Here is a 16,892-nt window from a genome sequence, read left to right on the forward strand (position 1 = left end):
ATTGGCAGTCGTTATCAGGATGCTTTTAGAATATTTGAGGTTTGTCAAACCAAATTTTCTTTGGAAGGTAGGCTAATACTGTGTGGACTGGCACAACTGTATGTAAACCTATAGAATATAATTTATTTTCTGTGGTTGAATGTTTCTGTGGCAAAATATGTTATGATAAAAACTTACATTGATCAGTTCACACAGGTGTAATAACATAAACCAACACATAAGCTCAGTTGGCAGAATCAACAAATATTTTGAATAAAGTTTAATAGTGTGATAAATTGTTTGCTACATTTTCAGTACATTAACAGTATTGTAGAGAGGTATGAACAATTACTTCAGTAATCATGAAACAATAAAAAAGGCCAATAAACCACCAAATCAAATTTACAAACACATTAAACAAATGAACAGTGAACAAATGTGCAACAGGCATACATATCATTATTTTCATTCAAATAAAAAAATGAGTGAGTGTTTTTGGCAACAGTTTTTTTTTTCTCCTGAGTTTAAATGTACACTTGAAACATGACAAAGCAGCAGATTGAATACACCGCTGATATAAGATTCACACAAACCATATCCATCATCCTTCATGTAGCAAATGCAATTTAATAATGGAGAATACATTATTTAACATACTGTCATGTAAAATGTGATGTTATTCTTTGACTGTGACAGTTGTTTAAACTAAATATTACACATTATGAAAATCTGTACATCATCAGCTTAAAGCCATGACAGTAAAATAGAACTAGAACATTTAATGTGTCAAATATAAAAAATTGCCTGTCACAACTCAAAATGGTGTCGGCAGAGATAAACAATAACATCAATCAATCAAACAAATAAACTATCAAATCAATTCAGTTCCCCTCAAGGCTCACTTGCTTCCCTGTTTACTCTTCCCTGTTTACTCGCCCCAGAAGAGGCATAGAACCAGGGCGTGTGAGGATTCAATAAAGATCATCTAAATACATCATTTAGGCAAGCCTAAAGGTGTTAGGCCTAGTAATGGAGCCTACTGCATTTTCATGTGGTCAACAAAAAGGTCTGTTTATGTTATTTTATGAAAAGAGATAGAATGGTATTATTTCTCCTTCACTGTGCAAATGCTAAAACAGATAAAGATGGTTTCAAAGTCACCCAGGCCCCCATTTTGGACTTCGGGGACCTGAATATAAAGCTCTAAAGCAACAGTTTTTAGAAGGCAGCCCTGAAACGAAGACAATTTGAGTCTATATGATTCAATTTTGCTCCAGCACTGGAGATAAACTAATACACTGATCATAAATGTGAGCTCCTTTATCACAATTTCCATTCCATGACTTACAGTGCTTTCATTTGTTCCCATAAATAACCTCACTGGATAAATTCATGGATGTGTCATAACCCATGCAATACAATAAACTGTCCCACATTTCACAGGCACCCAGAGATAAAACACCAACTATCAAATCATCAAATCATTATGAACTAATGAAGTAGTATAAAATACCAATATAAAATGCAACGACTTTTGGGAATTATGTATGGAAATTAAATTTAAGGTAGAAAGCATTTTCAAATGTCCTCAGAGTAAATAATGAATCAAATAAAAAAAAGTGCCACCTTTTTTGGATTATGACAATTAATAATAATGTCTTTACAGAATAAAGTATCTTCCTCTTACATAGTTCATATTGTAGAGTAAATATTAAGTTTGAAACAGAACAGCAGGGGCGCACTGGCCATCTGGCTTTTCGTGGAAATGCTATACTAGCTGGTCCATTTTTAGCCTAGTAGACATGTCTAACTTTTTTCTCTTTTTTTTTGCACACAATTATCCTTATCTGGCTAATAATTGGGGCCTCAAGGAAAACACTGGGCTAACATGCTAGGAATGTCAGGACTGATTTTTGGTCCAAGTCCGCCCCTGCAGAACAGTACAGTACAGACAGATTAGAATTAGACATGCTCCTGCTAAAACATATCCCTCATGTAATCCATAAAGTTCCAAAGAAATGTCAAATTAAAACAATTTTTCAAAAGTCTGGGACATCCAGTGACATGTCAGCATCCTCCTGTGTCTCCTGACTCTCCACAGTGTCAATGGTGGCCTGCAGAGCTTTGGCAGAGTTCTTGTGAGCTTCCATGAACTTCTGCAGGTACTTGGATGTGTAGAGCCAGTGGTGCTTCAGCACGTCCTCCAGCTCAAAGGTCTTGGACTGACGGGCATTCATCTTCCTGAACCGTCTGAACAGCTTGTTCCCAGACTCATTCCCCTCGCTGGCCCAGGCCCCGATGGAGCCATCCCTCTCCACAATCTCTGGCACATGGGCCAAGGTCTTGTGCAGGTAGTTGGTGATCTTTCCGTCATACCTGTACTTGAAGACGGTGGAGAGCAGCTCTGCGAAGCGTTGGGAGTTGAAGCTATACCGGCAGAGCTGGTCTGGGCACTCCTTGGCCGGGCAGGTGGAGCGCCACACAGGCTTCATCTGGATGTAGAGCCCCATCAGCTCCCTCAGGGCTTCCTGACGCTCCTCTGAGCGCACCAGCTCACACACTGCCTCCACTGCCTCCCGGGTCATCAGCTTCCGTGCATAGTTCCCATTCATCCTCATTACAGGCTTCAGCTTCATCTTCTTTCTCAGCTGCTTGTCCAGGGCGGCCCGCCAGCTCCGACGCTGCTCCCGGCTGGGGTTTGTCTTATGATAGACCTCCCCTATCTCATCCTGAAAGATCTTGTAGAACTCGGTGGCATTGCCAATATCACAGTGCAGGGCATCCAGTGTGGGCTGGGTCTCCATGAAGGGCTTGGCAGAGACGCCTTTGACTCGGTCTCGCAGCTCTTCAGCTGATTCAGAATGAGGATTGGTCCTCCAAAGTTCATAGCGCTCCAGGTTCTCGTCGTGGCTGCGGGTGACAGAGTGGAGAGTCATGTTTTGGGAGGCCTCTGCCCGAGTGGAGTCACATAGCGTGCAGATGTAAGTGGAGCCAGAGGCCTCCAAACCCTCCATTTCTCGCACCATCTTCTCATCATAGCCCGTGCCCCGGAAGTGGAAGCGGAAGGAGCGAGAAAGGCCGCCCACAGACAGGATGAGACGGCTGTGCTTCATAGCGTTCCTTTCAGCCACCACAGGCCCCAGGACGCCTGTGAGAGTCTCGTGGTCCGACTCGTCCACAAACATCAGGCAGAGCGGCTTGCAGGACATCTCCGAGTTGGGCTTGGGCTCCCGGAAAATGGTGATCGCCTCATCTTCTCCCTCAGCTTGAATAGAGACGGACATGATGGTGAAGGAGAAACGCACAGCTTTTTCCGGGACGGCCGGCCCGCCGCCATGCTTCTCACTGACGTCCCCCATGCCATCGCAGGACTCCTTGATCATAACGCTGAAGCCCGAGGTGCAAGCACTGTCCTCCAGGCCTCGCTCTCTCAGCCCCTCCATGATGTCCTCCTCCAGGTCCTTCAGGGCCGACACCAGGGCCACGTCGTAGCGAAACCGACGCGTGACTGTATCTGCTGGGGAGTCGTCCACCGAAGCGACCCACCCTGATAGCCCGTCAATGATCCCCACATGGCAGGATGTGGACACACTCTTGAGGGCCGGCTGCCACTCAAAGGGGTGGTAGCCTGGGAGGAGCTCCTTCTCTGCAGCGCGTAAGGTGTGCAGGGGCTGGAAGATCTGGCGCCCACTGGTGGCCTTGACGGTGCGGTACATCTTGTGGTACTGGCTGCAGCTCAGGAACGTGTTGACCCGGATGGCCAGACACACAGCAGGATGCAGGCCAAAGCCCCTGCCTGGAGCCGGAGAGAGAGCGAGAGAGCGATGGAGAGAAACAAAGGCAGATGTTATGTATTATGAGTACCAAGACATGTTTATGAATGAGAGAGCTGTCATCGACCTCAGTCACTAGTTAATTCTAGCACTCTGATGATAATTTCAGTATGGAATATCTCTTAATTGCACCCCTGCATTTGCTGTCATTATGAACGTTATGCAGAGGACAGCAGGGTGAATCAGTGAAGCTGCCATAAACTGATGTATTGGCTGCAGATGAAAACAGACACCAGCTGGCCTCTATTCCCCAGAGTGGAGTACGATGCTGCCTGTATAATTTGCAGATACAAGTGGTGCTGATGTTGTTGACAAGAGTTGTTATTGTGCATTAGAGAGAGTGTGAAAAGGGGAGAGAAAAGAGAAGGGGGGAGAAAACGAGAGAGGGGGTGAAAGCGAGAGAGAGAAAGTAAGAGAGAGAAGGGGTGTGAGAGGGAAAGAGAGGGAGAGGAACGAGAGGACAGAGTGTGTAACAAGATTTTCCATTTACAAATATCCCACAGAGTGGGTAGTTGTCAATGTTTATGTGAACTGCACCTTTGAACAAATGCAATAATCGAATCTCAACAATAAGTGGCTCAAATCCTGTGATTACATTAGATCATGTTTGTTGTATGTGTGAGCTAGTGAATGTCCAGACTCCTACCTTGCATCATGGCCTCCAGTTCGTCTGCCTGCCGGTGTTCGTTTCCCGCCCTCAAGGCTAGCAGGAACAGGGTCAGGCACACCGACTTGGTGTCTCCACCTTCTTCCTTCTCTGCAAACACTTTCACCTGGGTCTTCAGGTCCCTCAGCCGGTGCTTCTGGGCACGCCTCGTCAGTGACAAGAGATGCTGTCGGGGCCTTCCCCCTTTGTTGACAGGCAGGAAGTTGTCCAGGCAATTTTCTGCTGACTTGTGGTCCCCATCCACTTCCTCCAGATGGTGGCCCAAGCAGTGGGCTCTGAAGGAGTCCAGCCGTACCCGCTCCCCACAGCTCTCTCTGGGGCAAAGCAGCGGCAGGGAGTGCAGGACCCCCAGGAAGCCCTTAGCTGGGGCAGTAAGGTCGGCAGGGCCGCAGGGCAGGGTGCAAGCCGGGCAGTGGGGGCCCAGAGAGTAGATGTATTTAGCAATGCAGCTGCGGCAGAAGAGGTGTCTGCAGGGGGACTGGACGGGCTCAGACAACAGGTGGTCACACACCTGACAGGTAACTGAGCTCAGGAAGTCCACAGGGAGGTCCTCGGACAGCAGTCTGGCACTAAGGTGCTCTTTCTGGCAGAGGGTGATGTTCTTCACCCACTGAGCTCTCTGGACGCTGGATCTCACCCAGGGTCTAAGTCCAGGTCCCTGGTGAGGATCTATCACTGTTCTCCAGGCTCTCTTCTCACCAACAGTAGCAGCGTTATCCTGGAGGTCCCACTTGGACCTCTTGGCCAGGCGTTGGGCTCCACGAGTGGGCTTCCTCCTCTTCCTCCCTCTCCTCTGTAGTGAGGGTTTCTTGGGGTGGCAGAGGAGGCAGAGGGTGGTGTGGGGTCTCCACTCTGGGACATGGGTCCTGGAGAAGCTGCAGAAGCCCCCTCCTCGCATGGCCAATGTCCAGCAGCGCTGGCAGAAGAACGGCGGATGGACGACCTCCATGTCCCCCGCCACGTCCACTTTGAAGACCTTGAGGATGACCTCTGGCCAGCTGGTGGCCTTGCAGCCCATCCTACGCAGGGCACTCCTGCTAGCCTCGTCCAGAAGCCCCTGGACTTCATGCTCTGGACCTTTGGCTTTCCTCAGGGCCCCGCCACAGAGACGGCACAGACACCTGCACACACACATTAACATTAGGATATTACATAAACCAAAAGTTTGTCTCTCTGATCTTCCAGTATGTTTTAAACAGAAAGAAACTACATTTCTGAGCTTGTTGCTGATTAAAAAACACTCCACTTCCTCAACTGACCTGAGGTGGTTCATGTGTGTGTCCATCTCCTGGAGTTTCAGGTCCACTCTCTTTCCCGGGCCCTCTATGTTCTCCTTGCTCTTACCCCCCAGGCAAAGCTTCATCACACTCCCTGGGAGACCCACCACATCCCCCACAGTTTCCCCCAGGGGTGCAGAGGCCACAACGTCAGACAAGGCCCCTCTCTCGAGCTGCATCTCCCCGGGCAGCGGGGCCCTCTCCATGGACCTGACCCGGAACAGCTTGAACTTCCAGTCTGAGAACTTGGAGTAGGGGTGATGGAGCTCGGCCGGCATGGAGCACCGGGGGGCATATGTCTCCAGGGTCCCCTCCTCCATAGTGTCAGCAAGGGCTCTTGAGGAGAGGAGAGGAGAAATGAGAGTAGAAGCGGTAGGGGAGAAGTTAGATGATCAGTGCTAGTCCAACCAGCTTAATTTAAATCTGGTGGAGTTTATGTACAAAGTCCTCTGTTAACCCGTGAATAAGGTGGACATCTGAGATCTGACCCAGTTCTGTATTATACCATAAGTGGCATTTAGATCTTCTGTAAAATGCATGAGACATTCAGGGATCGATCCACAACCAAACAATCTTTATTTCTATCTTCCCCCAATCCTGGTGCTCAGGGAACTGATGTGGCAATTTTTGCCTTGGAATTGTGAAATTGCTAAATGGACACACCTATCCCTGGAGGGCTGTCAATCACTTCTATTAGTCATTTTCTAGGCTGGAGACAGAATTGGAGCCCCAGGAGGCTCTCACTGGCATTTGGAGCACCCAGAAAAATTAATAATTTTTCATTTCAGAAAAATAATTATACAGGAATAGGCCTATATTTTTTATATGCCACTTGAATTCAGAGGAAACTGTTCCAATTGGACCCTGGAGTAGTTATTTTGAAGGGCTAAGACTTCAACAACATCCTCATTCTCATAGTCAACTGCTCGTATACAATAATACCATGTGACTGTCAATGTACATTTGCAATGCTATGTCAACCAATGTACATTCATATACATTCAAGTAGCTCCACAATCAATACATCAATTAAACCAAAGCATAAACATAGACTCTTACCATGTCTCACCATTGGCGTGCCCATAGTGTCATTTCCCTTCTTTCCATCTCTGTGTGTGTATATACCCAGTGTGATTTTTCACTGGGTAGTTTGGAAGTCTGCTTTACTCCCAGCTCTCTCTGTATCTCTCAGACTGAACTTTCATTAGAGTCTAACAGCTGAGTCACCCAGTGTTTGTGTGTGTGTGTGTGTGTGTGTGTGTGTGTGTGTGTGTGTGTGTGTGTGTGTGTGTGTGTGTGTGTGTGTGTGTGTGTGTGAGTGAGAGAGAGAGAGAGCGAGAGCGCTGGGCCCTTACCTTGTTTTTCCAGTCTCAGCTGGCGTCGGTTCCCTTGGGGCTCCTCTCCGCATGGGGGCACAGGGGGGACTTGGAGTCACAGCCTGCACAGTGTGTGTGTATGTTTGTGTCTATCTCCGGGCCTTGGGCTGATTCTTGGCTTGGTGTGTCTCCCACTATGGATTGTTACTCCATGGGAAGGATCTCTTTCTGTCTGTCCCTCTCTTCCTCCCTCTGGTATTTATACCCCGTACGGAGACCCCAACAGACAAACACTGCCACCTGAGACACTGGCAGCTGATCAGAAAACAATATGAGGTTAACCCCAAACACACACACACACACACACACACACACACACACACACACACACACACACACACACACATATCCATAAACATCAAAACACACACCTTCAAACACATACACACACACAAACACACACACACACTGCCAGTACATTAACACCTCACACTCCTCACCAGGTGGGGACTCTTTTGTGTCACCCCTCCCCCTTTACCAACCTCCATCTGTGGATTCACCTCAACCAGGTGGTCCAAACTGTGAAAGGGAGAGTGGTGAAAGGTTACCAGTGCAGGGTTTTTATGGAGAACACAGTATATAGCCAGTAGAGCCCTACTTTCACACAGAGGAGCAGTTACATTGTTGTACAGTCTTGTATAGTCTAAGAATAATGGATGCTTCCTCAAGTCAGTGATAAAGTCCAACTGTATCAGTAATTAAATTAAATAAGATCAGAGGGAAGACTGCAAACATAACATCGAATGTGCAGTGAACCTTTGTTAGTTCATCCAATTAATGCTGGCTTCAGTCTTACCAAGCAGATAGACTGTTTTACTGTAAATGGCACGATCACTGGAGTGTGAACTTGATCTTTCATTTGATTCTGTTTTTCTTTGGGGGCAAAATGAATTTTAAAGAACTGATTTTAGCATTAAAAGACTCAGGCCAAGTACCATCATTGGGCCGTGGGTGTAAAAGATTCCGCAGGCTACTGGTATTACACATCTGACTAAAAGATTATTGTAGCTCTGCTGGTTTCACTTTTATAGATAACTTTGACACCTTCTGGAAAATACTCTACAGGAATGACGGAGTCCATCCAAATCATCTTGGCTCCTGGATTCTGTCCACGCATTTCAAGGCTGCATTGAAACATTGATTGTCAATGAGCCAAGACCAGCTCAGTTAATCCCTACCATTGTGACAATGAGTCGTCATAATGCTGCATCAAATGTACATTATCCTGAGGGCGTTGGCAGACACAATGTAAGTAACTTAATTTATGTCCCCCTAATTGCCCTGAATACCTCTGTTGATCCTACAGCTATTGTATGCAGTAATCATGAGCCTATGAACCAGAGTTACACTGTTAGCACTGAGACAGTGTGCAATAGTAGGAAGACCACTTTTTGCAGCTCATCCTGCACTACTATCAGCTCCAATATAAAGAACATGAGCAAGTCTACTTCTGATAAGCTTCCCAGTAAAGCATTAAATGTCACTCCCTGATCTGTTTCACCTGTTCCTGTGATTGTCTCCACCCCCTCCAGGTGTCGCTTATTTTCCCCAGTGTATTTATCCCTGTGTTTCCTGTCTCTCTGTGCCAGTTTGTCTTGTATGTTTAGTCAAGTCAACCAGCTTGTTTTTCCTGTACTCCTTTTGCCATTGTCATTTTTCTAGTCCTCCCGGTTTTGACCCTTGCCTGTTTCTGGACTGTGTACCCGCCTGCCTGACCATTCTGCCTGCCTTGACCACGAGCCTGTCTGCCACTCTGTACCTCCTGGACTCTGATCTGGTTTTTCCCTTTTTGCCTGTCCACGACCATTCTCTTGCCTACTCCTTTGGATTATTAAACATTGTAAAACTCCAACCATCTGCCTCCTGTGTCTGCATCTGGGTCTCGCCTTGTGCCTTGATATTTTAAAAAATCAAGCAACCCAGAAACGTGCAAAAAATAGCCGATATTAACATATGCAGCCTGAGAAACAAGGTCCATGAAGTCAATAACTTGCTTGTAACAGATTACATTCATATTCTGACTATCTCTGAAACTCACTTAGATAATATCTTTGATGATACAGTGGTATCAATACATGGTTATAACACTTACCGAAAAGACAGAAATGCCATGGTGTTGTGGTCTATATAAAGAACCACATTCCTGTAAAGCTTAGAGACGATCTAATGTTAAATACCGTTGAAGTAATATGGCTACAGGTTCATCTGCCATAAACTGAATGTGGGGGCTGTCTTGTTAGACTTCAGTGCAGCTTTTGACATTATCTATCATAGTCTGCTGCTGGAAAAAGGTATGTGTTATGGCTTTACACCCCCTGCTATATTGTGGATAAAGAGTTACCTGCCTAACAGAACACAGAGAGTGTTCTTTAGGAAGCCTCTCCAAAAATATCCAGTTAGAATCAGGAATTCCCCAGGTCAGCTATCTAGGCCCCTTACTTTTTTCAATCTTTACTAATGACATTCCACTGGCTTTGTGTAAGGCCAGTGTGGCTATGTATGCAGATGACTCAACACTATACTCGTCAGCTACTACAGCGACTGAAATGACTGGAACACTTTGCAGTTAGCTTCGGAATGGGTAGCATTGAATAAGTTAGTCTTAAATATTTCCAAAACTAAAAGCATTGTATTTGGGACAAATCATTCATTAAACCCTAAACCTCAACTAAATCTTGTAATGAATAATGTGGAAATTGAGCAAGTTGAGGTGACTAAACTGCTTGGAGTAACCCTGGATTGTAAACTGTCATGGTCAAAACATATTGATAAAACAGTAGCTAAAATGGGGAGAAGTCTGTCCATAATAAAGCGCTGCTCTGCCTTCTTAACAACACTATCAACAAGGCAGGTCCTACAGGCCCTGGTTTTATTGCACCTGGACTACTGTTCAGTCGTGTGGTCAGGTGCCACAAATATGGACTTGGGAAAATTGCAGTTGGATCGGAACAGGGCAGCACAGCTGGCCCTTAAAAGTACACAGAGAGCTAACATGAATAAAATGCATGTCAATCACTCATGGCTCAAAGTGGAAGATAGATTGACTTCATCATTACTTGTTTTTGTAAGATGTGTTGACAAGCTGAATGTACTGAGCTGTCTGTTTAAAATACTAGCACACAGCTCGGACACCCATGCATACCCCACAAGACATGCCACCAGAGGTCTCTTCACAGTCCCCAAGTCCAGAACAGACTATGGGAGGTGCACAGTACTATATAGAGCAATGACTACATCGAACTCTATTCCACATCAGTAACTGATGCAAGCAGTAGAATCAGATTTAAAAAGCAGGTAAAAATACACCTTATGGAACAGCGGGGACTGTGAAGCAACACAAACATAGGCACAGACACATGCATAAACACACATGATCACATACGCACTATACACACACGTACACATGGATTTTGTGTTGTAGTTATGTGGTATTGGAGTATGGGCCTAAGGGCACACACTTAGTGTGTTGTGAATTCTGTAATGAATGTATTGTAATGTTTTTAAAATTGTATAACTACCTTAAGTTTGCCTGACCCCAGGAAGAGTAGCTGCTGCCTTGGCAGCAACTAATAGGGATCCATAATAAAGACAAATACAAATCAACTAATACCTTTTATTTTGTTTCCAAACTGCGTCCCTCCATGTCTCCATTAAGACGGAGCACTAATTACAAAGCACTATTTAATATGTTATCTCTGTGGAGACAAACACAGACAGACAAACAGAATTTGCCCAAGATCAGTCTTGTTTAAATTCATCCAGAGGATGAATGTGGTATCTCTTCGCCTGGGGAGCCTCTCGCTTCGCCGCTGTGCTGTATCTGCCTGCCAAGTCATTAGACACACAGTGAGCGGCCCCAGTAGAAGCAGTGGAGTTGTTTGGTCTGTTCTCTCCTACTCATCTCTGCCTTCCACTGTTCCACAGACCTGGAAGGAGGAACAGTACTGTATAGTGGTGGTGTTTGACTGTTGAGAAGGATGTTAGGTTATGTAATTATAGTTAACTGGGATACAATGGGCCACACAAAAAGGCAGGGATAGCCATATCTGAAACTAAAAATAAATTGAAGGCAAAAGTTTAAAGATCTGCAGTTCACCATATCTGTGGACATGAAGATATATGTATAGGAACCGATGATGGATTATGAAAACATAACCCAGGGTTCAAATTAGGAATTTGGAAGTGGGAGAGCCGTATTTGGAGGGGTAAGGGTTAAGGTTGAACCAGGGTGTGGACATGAAGCTTTGGTTAGGATTAGGGTTGAACCGGGGTGTGTACATAAAGCTAAGTTTAGGGTTAGGGTAAGGGTTAGGGTTACTCATGTAAGTAGGGTACTATTATCCAAATTTCTATCCTACTCCTCTTTGGACCCATGCGGTGCTGGAGGTTGGCTCTGGGTAGCTCTGGCTCAATTTAACCATCGAACCCAACCCCATGTTCTGTATAGTTATAGGTGAGCACAGACAGACAGAAAGACCGAAAGAAAAAGCTGCAGATGTCTGTCTGTCTAATAAACAAGCAGGACCCCCTGAGACCCCCATCTCTCTGCCTCCGTTGATTGACTTGTTATTGATCAACTCAACAGCTGGTTGATGTGTGCATGGAAATACAGCCTGGCAGAGACAGACACCTGGCATGTAGCTGACTGTTATGAATGTGGATTTGGGCAGGAGTAGAAGGACTGGGAAAGGAGGAGGGTAATGGATTACTTCCTGTGTCGACCCTGTAAAGAGAGCCGTGACATGGGTGGCTTTCCAGGGTGCTGAAGATCTCTGTGGACGTCTTCTCACATGTTGAAGGTTAAGTGGTCAATCCTACTATGACACACTGCATGACCAAAAAAAGACAAGCTCTGATGAAGACCACATATGCTTGAATAAAAAATGAGAAAAAGTAATGTGCAGGTTTCTCTTTTCTTTGAAGTAATTACATTCCTACACACCTGCAACAAGATAACTCAGATGTGCGAGTGCTTTTTGAATTTCAAATACAGACTATACAATCCAGTGGAGGCTCTTCAGAGGAGGAAGGGAAGGACCATCCTCAGTGAATTTCAAAAACATTAAATAGTGAAACATTAAAAAGAACATGAAAAAGTGAAACATTGAAAAAATGATCATTTTCAGATAAAATTATTAAATATATTCACATGTCACCGAATAATTGATTAAACCGCATTGTTTTGCAATTAAGTTCTACAGTAGCCTCAACAGCACTCTGTAGGGTAGCACCATGGTGTAGCCAGAGGACAGCTAGTGTTACGTCCTGACCAGTGTAAGAGGCCATTTGCCATAGTAGAGTGGTCAGGGCGTGACAGGTGGTTGTTCTGGGTGGTTTTGGGGTTTTCTGTTTCTAGGTGGGATCGTGCTAGAATTCTATTTCTATGTTTCATTTTCCATGTTTCGGCCGGGTATGGTTTCCAATCAGAGGCAGGTGTCTTTCGTTGTCTCTGATTGGAAGCCATACTTAGGCAGCCTGTTTTCCTTTGGGGTTTGTGGGTAGTTGTTTCCGTTTAGTCTAGTGTACCTGACGGGACTGTTGTTGGTCGTTTGTTGTTTTGTTGTTAAAGTGTATTCATTAAAGACAAAGAATGAGCACTATGCACGCTGCGCCTTGGTCTCCATTCAACGACCCCTATGATAGAACTACCCACCGTAAAAGGACCAAGCAGCGTGAGAGAAGGTACCGGGAGTCGTGGACGTGGGAAGAAATCCTGGTTGGGAAGGGACCCTGGAGCCAGGCTGAAGAGTATCGTCGCCCGAAGGAGGAATTAGAGGAAGCCAAGAGGGAGCGATGATATTATGAGGCGCTGTATCCTCCAAGAGGCAAGGCGGAGAGGCAGCCCCCCCAAAAAATCTTGGGGGGGCATACGGGGAGTTTGTCGAGGTCAGGGGGAGCCCTGACCTAACTTCCCGGGCGTATCGAAGAGAGCCATGGAGTAAACCAGAGCCAGTCAGGGAGTCAAGCGCGGAGCTCGACGCTAGATTCCGGAGAGAGGTACTGGCAGAAAGGGCACTGCGGAGCGGGCGTGCAGAGGGGCGAGCAATGCAGTATGGTGTGATGCGCACTATGTTGCCCATACTCACTCACAGTCCGGTGCGGTCGGTACAAGCTCCTCAACGTTGCCGTGCGAGAGTTGGCCGGCAGCCAGGAAGAAGTGCGCCGGCACAACGTATCTGGTCTCCAGTGCGGCTCTTCGGCCCAGGATATCCTATGCCTGCTCCACGCACGGTACCCCGCATTCCCCAGCACAGCCCAGTTCGTCCTGTGCCAGCGCTCCTCCCTTGCCGGGCTAGAGCCAGCATCGAGCCAGGACGGGGTGCTAGCCCTAAGCACCAGACCTCCAGTAAGCCTCCATGGCCCAGTACATCCGGTGCCTGCTCCGCGCACTCTTCCTCCAGCGACGCTCCTCAGCCCGGAGCCTCCAGCGACGCTCCTCAGCCCAGAGCCTCCAACGACGCTCCTCAGCCCGGAGCCTCCAGCGACGCTCCTCAGCCCGGGGCCTCCAGCGATGCCTCTCAGCCCGGGGCCTCCAGCGACGCTCCTCAGCCCGGAACCTCCAGCGACGCTCCTCAGCCCGGAGCCTCCAGCGACGCCTCCCAGCCCGGAGCCTCCAGCGACGCCTCCCAGCCCGGAGCCTCCAGTGACACCTCCCAGTCCGGAGCCTCCAGCGGAGGTCTGCAGTCCAGGGCCTTCAGCGGCGGTCTGCAGCCCAGGGCCTTCAGCGGCGGTCTGCAGCCCGGAGCCTCCAGCAGTGGTCGGCAGCGCAGAACCTCCGAGGTGTCTTTCGTTGTCTCTGATTGGAAGCCATACTTAAGCAGCCTGTTTTCCTTTGGGGTTTGTGGGTATTTGTTTCCGTTTAGTCTAGTGTACCTGACGGGACTGTTGTTGGTCGTTTGTTGTTTTGTTGTTAAAGTGTATTCATTAAAGACAAAGAATGAGCACTATGCACGTTGCGCCTTGGTCTCCATTCAACGACCCCTATGGCAGCTAATTTCTGTCCTCCTCTGGATACATTGACTTCAATACAAAACCTAGGAGGCTCGTGGTTCTCACCTCTTCCATAGACTTACACAGTAATTATGACAACGTTCTAAGACAGCACTGAAGTCCACAAGCAAAGGGAAAAGGTGAAAGGAGGAGAGTACGTAGATTCACGAAGGAATTATCCAACTATCAAAGGGGAGTTTGTATGTGGCTGCTATGAAAGTGAACTGTGTTTGAGTGTGATTAGCGGTGTATTCATTCCGCCGATTCTGTTAAAAAAACTTTTCTTAAACGGAAGCAAAAGGAAGAAAACAGGGATAAACATGCAGTGCTTTCGGAAAGTATTCAAACCCGCTGACTTTTTCCACATTTTGTTACATTGCAGCCTTATTCTAAAATTGATTCAATCTGGGGGGGTTTCTCATCGATCTACACACAGTACCCCATAATGAAAAAGCAAAAACAGGTTTTTGGACATTTTTTTCAAATGTATTAAAAATAAAAAAATTAAATATCTCATTACAATAAATATTCAGACCCTTTACTTAGTACTTTGTTGAAGCACCTTTGGTAGCAATTACAGCCTCGAGTCTTCTTGGGTATGACACTACAAGCTTGGCACACCTGTATTTGGGTTGGATGGGGAGTGTTGGAGCACAGCTCCATTCATCTTTCCCTCGATCCTGACTAGTCCCCCAGTCCCTGCCGATGAAAAACATCCCCACAACATCTCCACAGCATGATGCTGCCACCACCATGCTTCACCATAGGGATGATGCCAGGTTTCCTCCTTACGTGACGATTGGCATTCAGGCCAAAGAGGCCTTTGTGTGCCTTTTGGCAAACTCCAAGCGGGCTGTCATGTGCCTTTTACTGAGGAGTGGCTTCCATCTGGCCACTCTACCATAAAGGCCTGATTGGTGGAGTACTACAGAGATGGTTGTCATTCAGGAAGGTACTCCCATCGCCACAGAGGAACTCTGGAGTTCTGTCAGAGTGACCATCGGGTTCTTGGTCACCTCCCTGACAAAGGTCCTTCTCCCCCGATTTCTCAGTTTGGCCAGGCAGCCAGCTCTAGGAAGAGTCTTGGTGGTTCCAAACTTCTTCCATTTAAGAATGATGGAGGCCACTGTGTTCTTGGGAACCATCAATGCTGCAGAATTTTTTTGGTACCCTTCCCCAGATCTGTGCCTCGACATAATCTTGTGTCAGAGCTCTACGGACAATTCCTTCAACCTCGTGACTTAGTTTTTGCTCTGACATGCACTGTCAACTGTGGGACCTTAAATATACAGGTGTGTGCCTTTCCAAATCATGTCCAATCAATTGGGTTTATCACAGGGGGATTCCAATCAAGTTGTAGAAACATCCCAAGGATGATCAATGGAAGCTCAATTTCAAGTCTCATAGCAAAGGGCCTGAATACTTATATAAATGCATTTTATTTATTGTTTTGCCAAAAAAAAAAAAAAAAAAAGTTTTTACTTTGTCATTATGGGGTATTGTGTGTAGATTGATAAGGAAAACAATTAATGTAATCTATTTTAGAATAAGGCTGAGTACTTTCCGAATGCACCGTACCTGAATTTGTCCATTAACCTGAATTTGTCCATTAGAAACTCTCATTTGCAGGTGTTGGACTAATGATCACACCCTTGATCAGCTAGGTGCAGGCAAGATTGTGCAAGGTATTGAATGTGTCAATGTCTGTCACCTTGATTACTCAAATTTCTCTTGACCTGTGCACCTACGTTGTATACTTACATTCATAGGCTAGGTTGTAGCAACCTATGATAGGTACAGGGAAAATTTAAGTATCATGTAGTAGCCTAAACTTATCAATGTTACATTGAGCTGAGTTAATGGAATATGAATGACAGTCATCCAATATGCTGTGATAGAAATAAGGCACCGACCGCCACTTAAACAGTGCCGATCACCACTGATATAATCCTTTCAGCTTTTATTGAATACATGGTATTTTGTATTTTTCCAAGTAGCCTATAGCTTCTGGAACACTAAACTGCATGATTAGAGAATGCTCAGTGCTTCTGCTATTAGTTTATTTTCTCTCTTACTCTGTAATTACCTTAGCTCTCACACTGTCTGTTTGTACCACTCTCTTATGTATATACCCTGGCCTAAGGTTATCAAGTTTACCATCACACCCACAACATTGCAAACGTGTGTCACCTCCCTCTCTTTGTCTGTCTACTCCCCCAGATGATTTGGTTCATTTGGACTACTGATGCTCAGCCATTTATCAACACTACCTGTCACAACAGATCCCTATCCCAACCACTCATACTGCCCTCATCCGTCTCTTCCTCTCTCTTTCCTTCTATATCTCCCTCTCTCTCTCTCTCTCTCTCGCTCTTGATCTTTCACTCTCCTTATCTTTCTCTGCTGTCTCCCTCTCTCTTCACCCTGACCTTGCTGATAGTCATTACAGTTTTTCTCAATTGTTAAAACACAATTTCTGAAACCTTGCTCAATTTCCTGAAAACATTAAACACAAAACCTCATCTTCAAGCACTATTTACATAACCTCTGACTCCTCTCTCGCAAAATGAAACATTCGCCTCAAAACAGTTTTACCTGTGTTCAAAATCAAACACTGCTCTCAAATCATAAACAAAGTGATCAAAATGATATACACTCTCAAGCAGTCAGTAAACAATACACCGAAAAATAGAAAACACATTGTTCAAAACATACAATTCTCAGGGAGAAGTACAATTTTTATTGAAAAAAATTTCATATTTTTCCGTCA

At 45.9% G+C, this 16,892-nt stretch overlaps 1 protein-coding gene across 2 annotated transcripts; it reads right to left on the reverse strand.

The window, feature by feature from the left end:
- Positions 1 to 244: 244 nt before the first annotated feature.
- rag1 (recombination activating 1) lies at positions 245 to 7,300 on the reverse strand. 2 transcript variants are annotated; one of them, XM_014125106.2, is made up of 4 exons: positions 7,112 to 7,300; positions 5,739 to 6,092; positions 4,459 to 5,600; positions 245 to 3,775 (listed from the first exon to the last, which is right to left on the reverse strand). In XM_014125106.2, exons 1-4 carry the CDS (start codon positions 7,162 to 7,164, stop codon positions 2,019 to 2,021), a joined length of 3,306 nt encoding a protein of 1,101 aa, XP_013980581.1. In that variant the 5' UTR covers positions 7,165 to 7,300; the 3' UTR covers positions 245 to 2,018. The 2 variants fall into 2 exon arrangements, with proteins under 2 accessions (XP_013980581.1, XP_013980582.1); XM_014125107.2 differs by lacking the exon at positions 7,112 to 7,300 and adding an exon at positions 6,816 to 7,004.
- Between the last annotated feature and the right edge of the window lie 9,592 nt (positions 7,301 to 16,892).

This window comes from Salmo salar, chromosome ssa10, assembly GCF_905237065.1.
Source record: "Salmo salar chromosome ssa10, Ssal_v3.1, whole genome shotgun sequence".
NCBI lineage: Eukaryota > Metazoa > Chordata > Actinopteri > Salmoniformes > Salmonidae > Salmo > Salmo salar.